At 39.0% G+C, this 17,889-nt stretch overlaps 1 protein-coding gene across 1 annotated transcript; it reads right to left on the bottom strand.

Moving 5' to 3' along the window:
- Window positions 1–1,562: 1,562 nt before the first annotated feature.
- Window positions 1,563–16,925, bottom strand: LOC126822537 (uncharacterized). Its single transcript, XM_050551477.2, has 2 exons — window positions 16,654–16,925; window positions 1,563–5,788 (listed from the first exon to the last, which is right to left on the bottom strand). Exon 2 carries the CDS (start codon window positions 5,015–5,017, stop codon window positions 2,840–2,842), a length of 2,178 nt encoding a protein of 725 aa, XP_050407434.1. The 5' UTR covers window positions 5,018–5,788; window positions 16,654–16,925; the 3' UTR covers window positions 1,563–2,839.
- Window positions 16,926–17,889: the final 964 nt, after the last annotated feature.

Genomic DNA, 17,889 nt, shown 5'->3' with positions numbered 1-17,889 from the left:
GTGACTGGATGAACAAGCCTAACCATATCCCACAAGGGAATACTACCGGAGTAGACTGTAATAACCAGCTGCCAAAGACTGCCATTCAGTATGCACTCTTCGCGTATTTCGCCGAACATAACTGATTAGAAATTAGAGTTAAAACAAAAACGACTGAATGTAAATCGGCCATTCCCTGCAGAGAATGGGAGGGGCGGGGGGCCATTCATAGAGTGTTTTGTTAAGCGAGACCGATGTACAGAATCTGCATGCCACCACTTCAGGTGCCAGCGTTTTCTAAATTTCTCAAAGCCATGGTTATTAAATGTAAAATTCATCTTCATCTTCATCGTTTTTTCTTTTAGTAATAATAGTAATTCTCGAGGTTGTATTTCACGTTTCTTCTGACGTTCTGTCAGGTGGCGATCAAGATTCAGGGGAGATAACTACATTGATTCATGCTTCTTTGGATGCAGACCACCATTAACATTAATTTGCTATTGACATCGCTGTTAATTCTGGTCTCTTTATCCGGCTCCAACTTTTTTTTTACACATTTTCGTTAGGCTGAACTTTTTTCACTGCAAACAAATGACACTGAAATTTTGAAATACACAACCTCGAAGTAGCGTAGTAAAAAGACTGTGACTATCCATCGTACGTATAAACTGTAAGGGAGAGAGATAAATGGGTTTAACGTCCGCTACACACAAACTAGGTCATTCCGAGACTAACATATGGTTCAATTTTATTTCAATAATATTGAACATACTAAGAGCCGATTTGTAGTATATGTTTGACACTGGTTGAGCATTATGATCATGATTATAATGTTGAAAAACACATTGAAACCACGTGATTTTTTTCCACTCTACACAAACTAGGTCATTTCGGGACTAACATATGGTTTAATTTTATTTCAATAATTCGCTTGCGCGTAGGGTTCTTTAGCAGTGAGAGGAAACCGGAGGACTAGGGGAAAACCCACGAGGTTGGACAGGCGACCCTACTCCTTGTCACGTACTACCGGGGATTCGAAACCACGTCAGTTGACTCATTGACAGACCTTATGATACAACGCACATGCGCTAACCATTCGGCCATCCAACCGCCCAACAGGCTAGTTATGTTCATGTCATTTATAGTAGTAGTAATATTGCTCCACCATGCTTCCATAAGTCAAAGAATGACACTAGAAAGTTATAATAATCTGAGTCTAATTCAGATGTATACAAGAAATGACGTCACATTATTTTACATGTTGTAGTCTTGCCCAATCAGATTTCTTCTCTTTCATTTTTAAATCGTTGTCTTTATAGTGATGATCGACTTGATCGACTTTCTATAGTTCATTACCTCTATCCTGTGACGTTTTTGCTACCCATGGAATGATATACGCCAGATTTCATCAAAAGGTATAATTTTTTTTTAAATTTCTGGGGGATGCACCCCTACCCCTCACCCCTCCCTTCGCGCCATTATTTATTGGACCAGGCATACGTTCTTTTTAATTTATTAAAACACCCCTGTCGTATCTATCTCAATAATCCCCACCATATTAGGGAACAGAAAGAAGATGACGATTTGTGAAGATATATAAATTATTGTTTTTATTGTATATCCCAAGGTCTGCTCCCAGACAGATTCTAGTTTAGTAGATTAAGAACGTACATGCATAACATTATAATATACATAATCTCTAAATCATGCACCAATATTTATTTAAAGCTCAGCTCACAATCCGCGATGCGTGCTACTATGGGCAGTCTACGGGGAAAAGTTGAATAAACCCGTACGTGAGACTTACGCGTCACTTGCGTGTGTTCGGCACCGTAGAAGATCGCAGACTGGTCTGCGAGCTACCAAACTCTACGACCCGTTCGTGTCAAAACACGTATGGCGGATTGTAAGCTGGGCTTAAAATGGAGGCAGTCCACCAGTTACCTCCCCTATCTCGATATTCACGAATGTTTTTCCCGTTAATTTATAGCCCGCCATTAAACCAAAGTCCTAAACCCACTGACTTTCAATGGCGATATTTGGTGAATTTATTGTCTAGTGAGACGTAAGAATATCGTTGTTGTCTAGTGAGACGTAAGAATATCGTTGTTAAGGGCACGTTTACGAGACAAGAATTAACACAATAACAAAAACAAATTTGGTGGTCTGCATCCAAAGAAGTACGTTACCTCCCCTGGGAACTTATACCATATACATTTTATATATATTCAGAAATAGACAGTTTTATAGCGAAGTTATTTAAACGGGAAGGCCAACGATTTTCAACAAGGTTTCTATAAATATTAAATATATATTCAGCCCCCCCCCCAGGTAAACACATGCAAACATGTGATTGTTAGTCAGAAATTATTTTTTTTTATTACGCGGTTTTATTTCATAATTACAATGATATCTGTATAACACGATTTTTGGTTTGTATTTATGAAATCTTATACCGCGGTACTTATATAGCGCGGTTTGGGTGTTGTTTTATTGTGTCTTAAAACGCGGTTTTTGGTTAATATCTTTGAATATTTAATATCTCGTTTTAAGATTATGTGCGGTTTTAGATAATAGTATATACGCTTCGCCTCGCTTTAGGATTGTATTCATAATAATTTATGACGCGGCCCTTATTCACGAACACACCAATCTCTTAAACATCGAATGTAATTTAAAATTTGTTAAAATCGATTTTAAGGATTTCATGAATAAGGATCTGTGTTTTAATCAGATTGAGTAAGATTTGGATTTGAGTTATAATCTAATAAAGCGGCTTGAATTATATTACAGCACGATTCAGAGCGTATTAATCTAATAACACGGCTTGAATTATATTACAGTACGATTCAGATATTATTCATCTAACAACACGACTTGAATTAGGTCTATAACTACGAAGCTTTCCACTTAAAAGTTTTTTCACTTGATTCCTAAAATTGTCGTTAAGAAAGCCGTAAATTATGGGGTTAGAGGCGTTACTCACTAGGTAGGACCGAATAAAGATTCCGACGAAAACGAACTCCGCGTGGTTTAAGGTGAAGAAGAACTCAACCCCTAATCGTGTCCGGAGAATGACGATGATAAAAAATGGTAGAAAGCTCGTGAAAAAAAGAATAGTCACTGTAAGAAGCATACGAGTTGTCTTTCCTGGTTTATAAATAGATTTAAATCTTGTTGATCTGGTATTGTTTTTCTGAGAATCGACTTGTTGTTGTGGAACGTCCAAAGAGTCCATTTTCGGGACTTTATTTTTCCGAGTGAACGAAAAACGCGTATTTGGTGCTTCAACATTCCTTTCGTCTTCGGAATCGGTGAGTGTACCGTGGCCAGAAGTTTCAGATTCCATCTGGGTGCTACTAGGATCATCATGGATGAACAGGTGATTTATTGCGCACATTGGCTCACATTTTTGTCTACTTTTACTTTCTCTCGGATCTCCATCCACCTGATCTACAAGGATTATGGGTATTGTTCCAATTCCCACGGATTGTTTCTGCTTTTTATTTGTTTTTTTACTCGAGTCTCTTCTCAAAATTTTGTCCGATAATCTCCGCGCGCCCTTGCTTATTTTTGCCCTAGTTCTGGGTAGGGCAACCGGACTTATTTGATTATCGTCCGTAGAGTCATCACCACTCTCGGAGCCATGGGTGTTAGTTTGAACCGATATACTAGGAACTTGGGCTGGATTATCGACCTTGTTTACGGAATCTGGCGGAGGTTCCTCGGAATTAATCGCACTGAATTCCGAATTTGACAGGAGCTGCGTAGAGTGACTAGCACTGCATTCGGAACATGACGGGTGTTCGGAAGAGTGACTTGCACTACGTTCGGAATTCAAAGCATTATCCTTAGAGTGGCTTACAATAGATTCTGAATTTGACAAAAGTTCCTTGGGGTGATCCTCATTACAATCAGAAGTTGGCTGGAGTTCCCCGGACTGATTTGCACTACATTCGGAATTTGACAGGAGTTCCTTTGAGTGATCCGTTCTACAATCAGAAGTGGGCGAGCACTCCCCGGAGTGAGTCGGGTCACAATCAGAATTTGACGGAAGATCCTCGGGATGAGCTTTGCTATTTTGATAACAATGGGAATGATCAGCCCTATTACCGGAAGTGTGGTCATCAGTGTTCGTTCCACTATCTTCAGAAATAGGTGGGCTATCCAGAGAGTTTTCGGGGCCAGAAACGTCACCCGTAATGTGTTCCTCGGTTGGCAGTCGAACAGGTCTAGAGAGACTCCCCGTTCCCTCCACAAATCGTAGTTGACGTCCCCCAGTATCACCGCCTTCTTCGCTGGTACGTTTTGTCACGTGATCTCTAGTTGTCGTGGATTCGTCATGGCCGACGCTTGGACCATCTTCAGCTTTATTTGGGCTTTGTCTTAACGTTTCCCGACTTCGTCTTATCGTCTGTTTCTTTTTCAGAAACCTCATCTGTTTTATAATCCGCACGTAGATAATTGACATGGATAGAGCCACTGACAAAAAACACAAAGTGTACAAAATGTAGAAGGCGAGAGGATACCACGTGGTTGTCATGTCCTCGGATATTGAGCACGTGGTACCGTTAATTTCTGGCACCGATTTCGTGCCGTAAAGAACAATAGAAGGCCACGCTAACAGAAACGAAAACAAAATAGCAATTGAGCAGTAAATTCGTGATGTTCGAACATTGAAAAATGGCTGCAAGGGGCGACACACTTTGTAATACCGATCCAATGCGATGGCTAGCAACACAAGCGACGTTGATGAGTGCGACACGTATGTTATGTAGCGGGAAAACTTGCACAGTTCCGAATATTTAAATGTTGTTATTTCCGCTACAATATAAATCTCGAGCGGCATACAGATAATGGATGACATCAGATCCAACATTGATAATGTAAATATAAAATTCCTCGTTACTGTCTGACGTAATTTATATCCATAGATAAAACACGTGATACCGTTACCAAAGAGACTGATACACATCATAGCAACGATAAACAGAAACACCGGGATTTGATCCACATCAGTGTAGGCATTGCTCACCATTTTGGGATGATCAAAGTTTTTTTTCGTTGTTAATATAGTTTAACTCCAGACGAACCGTAATTTCACACTGTTAAGCAATCTGGTAACTTAGTTTAATTGTTGTTGTTTTTTTCTGTTCGGTTTTTAAAACATTTGGATGATGAAAGCTGATCGTTGTTGATATTAAATCCAGACAGTATTAAGTCACTTGTTCACTCAGCTCACGACAAGAGTTGTATGGCCTGTAACCACTTAGTTTATCAAATTCTTCCTCATCTCTTGAAATTGGATTCTTTGTAATTCATCATTTTTACAAAATAAGAATCATCGACAAGCAGAATTAATAACAGCATCCTGAATTTTGAGATATACGGAAGATTTTGATTTACATTGTTCTCTGGCAAACGATGATTTTTACGTTGTGTATTTTGTTTTATGAATGAAATTCAAGAGAATATTACTAAAACCGAAACCACTCGAGTTCATTTCCTTTTTCATGAAGCCCTCAGTATGAATCAGTATATATTCAGTCATTCTGGATGTCACTTTTAAATATTTCCTTCCACGCGATGAACATTTATGCTTTTCTTTTATATGTGTTTTGTGGTGCAATTCGTCCTTCTACACCCCTGCCTGTGTCGTTTAATAGAAATAGATACAGTTATAAATATTATATTGTTATGTTTATATTCCCGCGCATCCAGACGTTCTTGTGAACTTTTCAGATCAGCATCCTAATAGTCTCAAATCTCCGATGAGTTCCTGTTGTGACCCTGGTAACGTCCGTGATGACTGAAAAATAATAAAATTTTAATTAAAATCAATATAATTATGAAATTTCTGAGAAAAATAACTGTACAACACCTCTAGTCACTCAACATTAAGGCCAACTGCAGATTTCGTCAAGGTCGCGAGATGTAACTAGGGTTAGGGCAGGTGGTCGTTGACGAGATTGTGGGTTAGGGCTAGGGTTGGGGGTAAGCAGGAGATCATCAACCGTTGACATTGTGATTTGAAATAATCAGTCTGAATATATTTTAGCGTGGATCACGAAAAGAATTAGCTGCGTGCAGATCTCTGTCAATGATGACATTTGACAATACATGGAAAACTGTTTCATATATATCTTATTCGTTCTCTAATATTAAAATTGTTTCAAAAAGTCAATTCGGCCGTTAATATTATAATAGCGTTATGTGACGTTATGGTGGGAACTGTTAGTTATTGTTTATAAACAAAGAAATCCTCGTTGGTTTTTTTTTACATTATCAAGTCGTGTTGATATTTTTTGATATGGAAAAAGACTGGTAGGAGATTCTCTATTCATTGTTGTCTTCAGGTAGAAGATATCCAAAATTTTTATGTAATTGAATCACCTGCGTGATTAAGTTCAGAGAATCCAGGGATGTGTTCATGTATTTGAGCAGGGAAGGATTCTGGGAGGCAGCCCCCCCCCCACTAGTCATATCTAGATGATTCACTAACAGATTGTGATAAAGCGAAAACTTTTGAACAGACTTTTATTAGCTTCAAATGAACAATACAAAATACATGCATGATTGTCCATTTAAATTTTGATCTTTGATATTCATTTGCCCGATAGACTCTTATGGGCCCTGGGGCGGCGCACCGGTTGCACCCCCCCCCGCCCCCCTCGCCCCCGCGTTAGGCTGAGAGGAAACACAACTAGAGAGAGAGAGAGAGAAATGGGGTTTAACGTCCACTCGACACAAACTAGGTCATTTCGGGACTAATATATGGTTTAATTTTATTTACATAATTCGCTTGCGCGTAGGGGTCTTTAGCAGTGGGAGGAAACCGGAGGACCCGGAGGAAACCCACGAGGTTGGACAGGCGACCCTACTCCTTGCCACGTACAACCGGGGATTCGAAACCACGCCAGTCGAGACAAAACTAGAAGCTCTCAGGCAACATTTCCGCTCATTTAGATGTACCCGTGTACACGATTAGAACAGAGTGAGGATAAAATGACGATATTCTTATGTTTCTTATTCGATGTTATTTCAAGGAATGTAGAAGAGCAAAAATATGCAGGGGAGGATCCGGACCTCTAATTGGATCATCTGCCCACTTCTGGCCGCACCCCCTGGAATTCTAGTCACTCAGTAAAAACATAGGCGTAGGAGCCGGGGGGGGGGGGCAGAGGGGGCAATTGCCCCCCCCCCCCCCCAAAAAAAAAAATAATTTTTTATTTTCGGGCAATGAAAAATTCGACGACTTTTTTTTCTATTAACGTTTAGAGAAAAAATATAACTAACTTATTTCTATGAGATCCACACTGCCCGAAAAGTATTTTCTCGTCTTTTTCTTGTCCAATGCATGCCCGAAAATATGCCCGAAGCTCTCTTATGATAGGTATGCCCGAAAAAACGGTATTGTCCGAAAATAGGTATTGCCCGAAAAACGGGCATCGGGCCGGAAAAGCGGCAGAGGAAACTAGCAGTAAAACGCGTTTGCGACCGTCAAATATTCCAAAATTTTCTTGGCGGGTCAGTCGCCTCTCAAAGAAAACCGGCGCCGCTGTCTATAAATCCGAAATTTTTCGGGCATTTCTAGGTTTGCTTCCCTAACTGTCATCGAGCCCTAATAAAACACTAATTTTACTTTTCTTGTAATTGAATATCACGAATTTGTACTGAGTTGACTATGGATTAAAACATTTTGTCTGGAGCCACTCTACTTTGTGCGACATTTTTCAGGCATCCATTATTATTTGTGAATGCAGATGCAGCAGTCTGATTGGATGGTTAGAATTCAGAGTGGGATTTCAGTTACAAAACCATTGGATACTTTTGGAGTTGCTTACACGGGCTAGAATAGCAGAAAACGCATTTACGGTAATTAAATTTTCAAATTTTTCTCCGGGAGGGTGAGGCCTCCATATACCGCGCGACGATTGATTGGTTGTTTGGAATTCGGGTCAGCCAGGTAGGCTATATTGGACCAAATTGAAGTTGCTGTATTCACAGACTGGAATAACAGGAAAACGCGTTTGCGGCAGTTACATTTTCAAAATTTTCTCCCAACGGTCCCGTCTTCGTTGACTAAACGATTGATTGGAATTCGAGTCAGCCACCTTAATAAGGCTATAATATATATTCGACCACTTTGAAGTTGCTTTGTTCACCGGCTGAAATAGCAGGAAAACGCGTTTGCGACAGTTAAATTTTCAAAATTTTCTCCTAACGGTCCCGTCTTCGAGGACTGTAAACGATTGATTGGAATTCGAGTCAGCCACCTTAATTAGGCTATATTAGACCGCTTGAAGTTGCTTTGTTCACTGGCTGAAATATCGGGAAAACGCGTTTGCGGCAGTTAAATTTTCAAAATTTACTCCTAACGGTCCCGTCTTCGAGGACTGTAAACGATTGATTGGAATTCCGAGTCAGCCACCTTAATTAGGCTATATTAGACCACTTTGAAGTTGCTTTGTTTAACGGCTGCAATAGCAGGAAAACGTGTTTGCAGCCGTCAAATATTCCAAAATTGTCTTTGGGGGGGGGGGGGGGGGGTATACAAGGTCGCTGCTGTCTGTAAACCCGAAATTTTTTCGGGCATTTCGGGTTCTGCCCCCCTAACTGTCATCGAGCCCCTACGCCTATGAGTAAAAACAAAAGCTATATTCCCTAGAATTGCGTCATGTGCATTTCCACGAACAAGCTGCTCTAGAAGACATTCTCCCCATCGAATTAAACGAACCTAGAAGGAAATCATATAATGATTTTAGTTATTCGACCTCTCCCCCATAAAATCTTTACAATTCCTTGTAATTAATTACACAGAATTATTTCCTCCTTAATGACATAAATTATAAATTTTATTGAATAATAACTTTCTATTTGTAAGGAAATGTTGACTTAGACGGATAATACTTGAAATATAAGATTCAGGAAACTACATACTTCAGTTTGATCAACAGACTTTGACTTGAGTTGGTTCTCGAAGAATCTTCAAATATTACAATCTATTAAAAATTTCCGGTTTCCTCCCACTGCTAAAGACCCCTACGCGCAAGCGAATTATTGAAATAAAATTAAACCATATGTTAGTCCCGAAATGACCTAGTTTGTGTCGAGTGGACGTTAAACCCCATTTCTCTCTCTCTCTCTATTAAAAATTAAGCTAAAACATACATTATGACGTCACAATAATAATGACGTCATTGTAATAATCATATTAAACATACATTATACAAGAGCTAAATCTGCCTATTGTAGGTCTTTCATTAGGCCTGAAATGTTATATTAATTATTAAGTAGACATTAATTAACTTATCCAGACCATAATCAACTCTAGATGCCATCGTTACCCTGCGATTTTTACTGGATTATAATCCGATCTGCTACTGAACGCTCATTCATGATTAAATCAAAAATGGATAATCGAGACTATGTTGTTTATCGTACCGACTTTAGTAATGATGATCGAGGCTAGGCCTAAAATTCAATCGCTAAATTCTAGGTTCAGAGTAGAGCAATTTGACTGAAATTTTCATCAAATTCATTTTACATTATCTAGTTTTTAACTATTATAGTGGTAACTCCCATAATGTATCTTTAAACTGTGGGATTTATCAATTTAAGCCGTTTCTAATTAAATCTATGGATTATGACTGGTTTCTTGTCGTACGATGCGTTACGATTATAGAATTGTCCATATTGAATCCACTATCTACTACGTTCAGATACGTTACGACTGACTTCAATATATGCACACTGATCCGCAGTGAATATTTGCTTGGCCGCGACAATCACTGATAAGAATGACATTGATGCGGCTTAATGAGCTAGAAATATTAACTTTTTTCCTGCGACAAATTAAATTCTAAAACATTTTTTGTATATATTGGAAAAATAAATAAAGGCGTTTGACGTATTTGTAGGTAAAAATTTTTTCCGATTTAGTGTAAATGGGTATTAAATTGACTAAAATGCAGCATTCTCTCCGAAGCAGTTATGTCTTATGTAAACAATGCACGCGCCATTCAGCCAATGATTCACACCGCGTGCTGTGACAGCACGTGTTAAGGCAGTCTCATCTATGACAGAGATATTATACGAGACTCGTAATTCTCTGTAAAACAGATTGCAATATATGATAGGATCACCACGATTACTCCGCGTTTAAAAGAGAACCTAGCATAATTTAAATGAAATGCGTCTACAGTGTGGCTATGAGGGAAGTTTTGTGGCGATACAGTCTACTCTTATTATCGAATTCCAACTGTCAAGGGATCTTTTACGTGCACGCCAATGTGTACACAGCACCTCAGTTTTCGTCCCATCCGAACGACTTGACAACTGTCCTTGTCAAGCCCTCAATCCTCCACCACAACGGTAAACCACGCTGGAAAATCCCGATGAGCTTTCTCGTCCAACACCGTGATCGAACCCGCGACCTCCAGGCTAGCGAGCCAAGGTCTTACTCACTGAGCCACCGTGGTTCCCTTGACTAACATAAACGATTTAAGTGATGATTGTAACCCATTCACTTAAAAATATTAAAAATCTTCATTTATTTAAGAAAAATATCACTAGGCATGTTATTTCTTCTTCTTAACCTGTAGCCTATATTTAATATATCAACTACTTACATTATCTATCATATAACTTTTAGTTTTGAAGTTAAACTATTTAGCTTATCAATATATATTTGAATTTTTTGTGTGTGAGTATTTGTTAAGTGTCTTGTTCTGTTACTGTCTTTTTCATTTCTTGTTATAAAGGGCAAAATTGTAAACAGGCTCTAAGCCTAATTTTTCACCTTTGAAAATAAAGATATTATTATTATTATTATTATTATTATTATTAAGCTACGACGCGGTGTAAGAGAGGGTTGGGGGGTTATACTTGCGACCCTAATCTTGTGACCCTTATCCTGGGTATAATACCAATCTGGCAACTAGGGAAACACCATCCTTGCCAGTCCAGGCTCCATCAGTGATGAATGATGGGTACCGGGTTGAAATATCCTGAAGATTTTTAGCTTATAAGGCGGGATTCGAAAGTCCTGATGTATCAAGAATAAAAATACACCGTTATCTTTTTATTATCTCTCTCTCTCTATCAGCACGTGCACTGATCGTTGTTTAACATATCGCAGACAATGATAGAAAGAAGGTGAAAATAGCGCCTACAGTTAATAACACAGAAAGTCATATTGTCTCGTTACTCCTTAAAGATACATTATGTAAGATTTAGATAAAGAGCTGACAGTTCTCACTATAATAGTTCAAAAATAGATACGGTAATCCAAAATTAATACATGTATATAAAAAATTTCATTCAAATTACTTTATTCTGAGCCAAATTATCCTTGGTTGTAGTTCTGACAAGATGTGTGCATTGATTTATTTATTATCGTAGCCACGTTACTGGTATATCCGAGTCTTAGCCTCGCTTCTCCATTTTTAAAGTAAATCATTGAAAGGCCGAACCGTTCTAATCTAGTTAAAATCTCGAGCATCCGATGGCATCGAGAGTTGATTATGGTCTTGTTTTGTTAATAAATATCTAATTAATAATTTAGATAACATTTCAGGCCTAAAGAAAGACATGCAATAGGCAGATTTAGCTCTTGAATAATGTGTGTTTAAAATAAATAAAGACATTAAAATGCATGTTCGATCACAAACTGATCAGCAGTGGATATAGAAGGCTTTCGCATTACCTCTGTAAAACAGACTGGATTAATTAGTATGTATTGTTTTCGCCTGTACAGTTACATCCCGCCATTAAAAACTGATTGGTCCTGATAGTGTAGCGGTCTTTATACTAAGATGGAGCTGGCTGTCAGGCGCTACTCAGCGTGTTGTTCTTCTTGGCGGGGGGTGGGAGTTGGGGTGGTCTTCCAAAAACACCTATGGCTCTGCCGATTCAAAACATCGATATTTTTCTTGGACAAATGCGCATCGATTGACGGGCTTCGAATTTTGCTCCTCGGTGCCTGGTTCATCTTACCTGTTTTATATTGTCGTGTGTACCTGAGTGGTTTGTAATAACCAGGTAATCTGTATATTATTAGATTGACTTACACGAGAGAATGAACCAATCTGTTTCACAGAGGATTACGAAAGTATTCTAATATCTCTGTCAAAGATGACTGTCTTCAACAATGGAACGTGCATTGTTTACAAAAGACGTAACTGGTTCGGGCAGAATGGAGCCTTTTACTCATATTAATACCCATTTACACTAAATAGGAAATATTTTTTACCTACAAATACTTCACACGTCTTTATTTATTTTTCTAAATGTTTTAGAATTGAATTTGTCGGAGGAAAAAAGTTAATATTTGGGACTTTAAGTATCATCCATATCATTCATTGTAGCGGCCTAGCGAATATTCACTGCTGATCAGTGTGGAAATGAACAATATACAATATAACATGCACAATTCACACGTCGATGGTTTTCAATACGACCCCTTTCATCATATTAAAATATCTAAAACTTGACATATAATCTGATCACGTGAGTATAGGTACAATTACAAAGAATTTATTATATCATCGTCCGAATATTATATTTATATGGGGACTAGTAAATATTTCCGCGTGTCGTATTTATATAGGATACGAATATCTTCAAATAAAAAAAACCTTTTGACAAATTGACAAAAATCATTAGTGATCACGAAATACATAGAGTACGAAATTTGGTTCCATTAGAAATACACCGAACAGCCGTATGATAAGGCTTGCAAGTCGGGAAGAAATATTGCAAATATTCCCCAACTTGAACGAACAAAGGTTGGGGGTGGGTGGGAGGAGGATGGGGTGGGGAACAAAGCAGGGTTATATAGAGAACACGGTAAATAGATGCAATTGACATATATCAAATATATATTATTGAAACGGAATCCTACCAACAATAAACAACAATACATACCATTCTCGCACCTGTCTTAATATCCAAACACTACCTGCATGACCTTGAACTTTATACAGAGGTCAACTTATGGTTTCTCGATAAAGTTTGTAACAATCAGCCCATTGATAAAACTATCTGATTACAAAACGTACGATACAAATAGATAACTTTCACAAACAGATGTAGGAGATATTCTTAGTACATCCTAATCCTAACCCTAACCCCTGTCTACTATGGTATATGAATATGTAACAAACCTGGCCCCAAGTTCACAAAGCATTCTCAGATTTAAGTTAAAATTTGCTCATAATTGTTCGCCTTATTTTAATTAAAATATAGCCCTTTATAAAACGTTTATTGTTTTAATGTATCAAATACATCAATAAGAAACTGTGTGCAAATTTTTGTGTTTCTGGATCAAAGATATTTCTTATAAACAGTGAATGAAAGTTGAGTAAATTCTTTGTGAACTTGGTGCCATAATTCTGGAATAGAATGGAAGGGGTTTTAAAGTCTGGTCGACGACACAATATTATACGTCCGTCTTTTTGAGTAGGCCTCATGAGAGTGGGGTGCAGCTGGGGGGGGGGGGGCGCCCATAAGAGTCCATGGGGCCCATGAATATCAAAGTTCAAAATTGAAATTATGCATGCATTTTTATTGTTCCTTTGAAGCTTATATAAGTATGTACAAAAGTTTTCACTTTATCACAATCTGCTAGTGAATCATCTAGATATGACTCGCGATGGAAATGAAATGGGGTTTAACGTCCTACTGCCCTGCTCCGACTGGGGCAATGAAGACGGGCATAAGCCTTACAGTATGGTATTTTGCTCGGTAGCGGCGCTATGGTCTACTCTTATATCGGATTCCAATTTCCAATAGTTCTTTTACGTGCACGCCAATGTGTACAGGGGAACTCTGTTTTACGTCCCAGACAAACGACTATACACTGTCCCTTGCCAGGCACCCCGTCCAACACCACTGACAAGGGCGAACCACGTGGGAAAACCCCGATTAATTTAAACCCTAGTTAGGGGCCTAGGGCACATTATTGTTGCCAAGGTTTGTAGTTTAGCGCTAGTCCTGTTTACATCAGATGACCTTGAGGAATCTGCAGGTGACCTTATGAAATAGATTTAACCACCAACTACCAATGTAATGGTCTGTGATGCCTAGCTTTCTGCAGGTGACCTTATGAAATAGATTTATCCACCAACTACCACTGTAATGGTCTGTGATGCCTATAGATATCTGCAGGTGACCTTATGAAAAAGATTTAATCACCAACTGCCGCTGTAATGGTCTGTGATGCCTAGCTATCAGTGATCACGTAGTAACCAACTTTTAACCTTTATATGTGGGTTACCAGTCTATAAATGCACGTTCATTGTTTGTTTTCTTGGCTATGTTTACTGTGTTTATCTACATCTACGTTAAAGGCGCCGCTTCATGAGAGAGAGAACGAGAGAGAGAGAGAGAGAGAGAGAGGAGAGAGAGAGAGAGAGAAATGGGGTTTAATGTCCAATCAAGACAAACTAGGTCATTTCGGGACTAACATATTGTTCAATTATTATTTCAATACTTCTCTTGCGCGTAGGAGGAAACCGGAGGAGCCGGAGAAAACCCACGAGGTTGGAGACAGGCGACCCTACGCCTTGTCACGCACAACCGGGAAATCGAAACCAAACCAGTTTACTCAATGACGGACCTTATGATTCACGTGCTAACCCTTCGGCCATCCAACCCCCTTGCCGTCTCACAATTTCACTAAGAATCTGTTGAGGAAAATTGATTGAAGCCAGAACGTGTCCAATGAGCTGAGGATGCGATGTGTGGCTCAGCGGATTGGGTGCTTGCTCACTAACCTAGAGGTCAGGTGTTCAATCGCGGTATACTGGCCAAGACAGTTCCTTGGTTTACCAAATATGATGCTGGCTGGGTGGCCTCGCATGGAACAGTGTCTAGTCGTTCGGGTTGGACAAAAATTGAGTTTCCTTGTTGTAGCTTACACGTTTGCGTTCACGTAAAAGAAATAAAATGAAATGGGGTTTAACCGTCTACTGATTCAATTAAGAACAGGACAAAATGTCCCTCATATAGTACACTGTATGACGTATGTCCCTCATATAGTACACTGTATGACGTATGTCCCTCATATAGTACACTGTATGACGTATGTTCTTTCGCGTTAACCCGTTGGGCCACTCGGCAAATCTCGACAGATTCCGTTACCCTACATCTAATCTCGGCTGTATGACAGTAAGTGATATGTACCTACGCCCATACATTTGCGATGCGGCTGTCGGTTTACTTTAAACAGGAAAACGTGTCGCTTTTACAAAAAAGTCCCAAATTGCGTCTTTTGTAGAGTGTATAAACTAAATGAGCAGAGATATTGCCTCAAGGCTGCTGGTTTGATAAAATTCCCTGGTAATTCCCCAAACCCAATGCCAAACGTGACGTTTGTTGATATAATACACTCTCCACAGAAATCTCCATGGGGGCAGCCATTTTTCATTCGGAACCTTTAAAATAGTTCAAATATGGCGGAAATGGTCAAACAGCCGACATTAGATGCGTAGAATCTGTCGAGGTTTGCCGAATGCCCGTTGGGCGTTAAACGCCATTTAATTTGAGAAGTTCCCACAGATAACTTTGTTGATAAATAAAACTAAACAATAAACAATATTTACTATCTTTCAATTTAATAAAAACTTCAATAATTACACTCATGCTTCAATGATTTTATACTATTTTACGACATCAATCAAGCGTGTAATGTGAGTATTACAAAATTAACTCAATCTTTGACTTTATATTATATCATATGAGCTGAAATTTACACAAGTTGCTGGATGGGTGCGGGGGGTCGGGTAGGGTGGAGGGCATGGGGGGTAGGGTGGGGGCATGGGGAGGGGGTGGTAATGTCTTGGTATTATGGTTCCTATATTCACACTAAGACATTTTTATGGTGAAAGCGAGAATTTTATATTTTCTAAGAAAGTCAAAACATAACTCACTATATATACGATCATAGGCATTATTTCCCACACTTAACTTGAACAATTTCAGGCAGAAGATTGAACCCGGAATTTAAATAAACAGAACACGAAATCAATATACCCAACCCCACCCCAACCCCAACCCCCTACGTTGCATATATAATACGGACACAGGGTGATCAGTATGGACAGGTTATGGTAACGCCTGTTGAAGTCAAAAACACGGCTGTGACATTTGCCCTGGCAATTAATCTTTCGACAATATCGGTCGAAACACGTGGGAAAATAGTGACAATGAGAGAGCGAGAGAGAGAGAGAGTGAGAGAGAGAGAGAGAGAGAGAGAGAGAGAGAGAGAGAGATGTGGTTTAACGTCCACTCGACACAAACTAGGTCATTTCGGGACTAACATATGGTTTAATTTTATTTCAATAATTCGCTTCCGCGTAGGGGTCTTTAGCAGTGGGGGGAAACCGGAGGACCCGGAGAAAGAGAGAGAGAGAGAAATGTGGTTTAACGTCCACTGGACACAAACTAGGTCATTTCGGGACTAACATATAATTCAATTTTATTTCAATAATTCGCTTGCGCGTAGGGGTCTTTAGCAGTGGGAGGAAACCGGAGGACCCGGAGAAAACCCACGAAGTTGGACAGGCGACCCTACTCCTTGTCAAGTACAACCGGGGAAGTGACAATGAAGACTTTAAATGTAACTAAAATGCTGGTCTGTAATAAACAGTTTATTAATTATTAATCACTTACCAAAAACAATATTACTGTCTTTAAATCGTCATCTCCCTTCCTTAACATTCACTTAGTCGTATCTTTCACAAGTTATGTACAGCCCACTATTGATTAAAAACTATTTAAATATTGGCCTACACACAATATAGGCCTACACACAATGCACAGTTATATAATTAATTTCATCAACTCATCGTGTCTTTAAAAACAAATCAAGAGATCCTATTCAGAAATAAATAGTTCACAATTTGTGTATCAATATTTGAGCTATTAGACTGTATTCAATTATATTTCAAATCCTATTGCTTGATGTGACGATGGTGCACTCCTTCAGATTTTCCTTCCTGTACCGGAGATAACTACAGACATATTCGTCATATATTACAATATATTAATCCTGTCCGACATGTTAAACAACTTTCTATTAAAACCTAAAACTGTCGACAAACTCGATTCGTCATGATAAACTTCATGTCTGTGCCCGTGGCTATCATAAAAACTAAAATGTTTAAATATTTCAAAATTAAAGTAAAACAATTTTAGATCAATAAACTGATAATTGTGTCATAGATTAATATTAATTTAATTATATTTTATTTTATTATAGGGGCTGAGTATTCGAGTCTTGCATGTGATATTATACGTTTTACAAGTTACATAAGCCCTTAAATGATCATATCTCTAAAGCAATGGTTACGAGCACTATCAGCCTATTAACCATTGCTATACGACGTTAGACTGTTGAGTTTTAACTTCCCTCGTTCCACTCGAGATTTCAATTCTGTTTCCCTGTAGGCTAATAGCGGTCAAGTTATATAAAGCAATGGTTATGAGCATTACCAGCCTATTAACCATTGCTATACGATGATAGAGTGGTGTTCCTTGTTAGTTGGGGATCACGGTGGCTAAGTGGGTAAGAAGCTGGCTCGGGTGTTCGATCCCTGCATTGGCCGAGAAAGTTCTCCAGATATTCCGGCGTGGTTCTCCCTTGTCAGTGATGCAGGACGGAGGGCCTGTCAAGGACAGCTGTCTAGTCGTTCGGATGGGACGAAAGACCGAGGTCCCGTGTACACATTTCCGTGCACGTAAAAGATCCCTTGACAGTTGGAATTCGATATATAAGAGTAGGCCGTAGTGCCGCTGCCCGGGCAAAATTTCCCTCATAGCACACTGTATGGCGTATGCCCGTCTTCGTTAGCCCAGTTCGGAGCAGAACAGTAGGACGTTAAACCCCATTTCATTTAATTTTATTTT

This window comes from Patella vulgata, chromosome 5 (assembly GCF_932274485.2).
Source record: "Patella vulgata chromosome 5, xgPatVulg1.2, whole genome shotgun sequence".
In the NCBI taxonomy this organism is placed as follows: Eukaryota; Metazoa; Mollusca; class Gastropoda; family Patellidae; genus Patella; species Patella vulgata.
The sequence above is the reverse complement of the archived record's forward strand: the minus strand, read 5'-3'. Positions and strand labels throughout refer to the sequence as shown.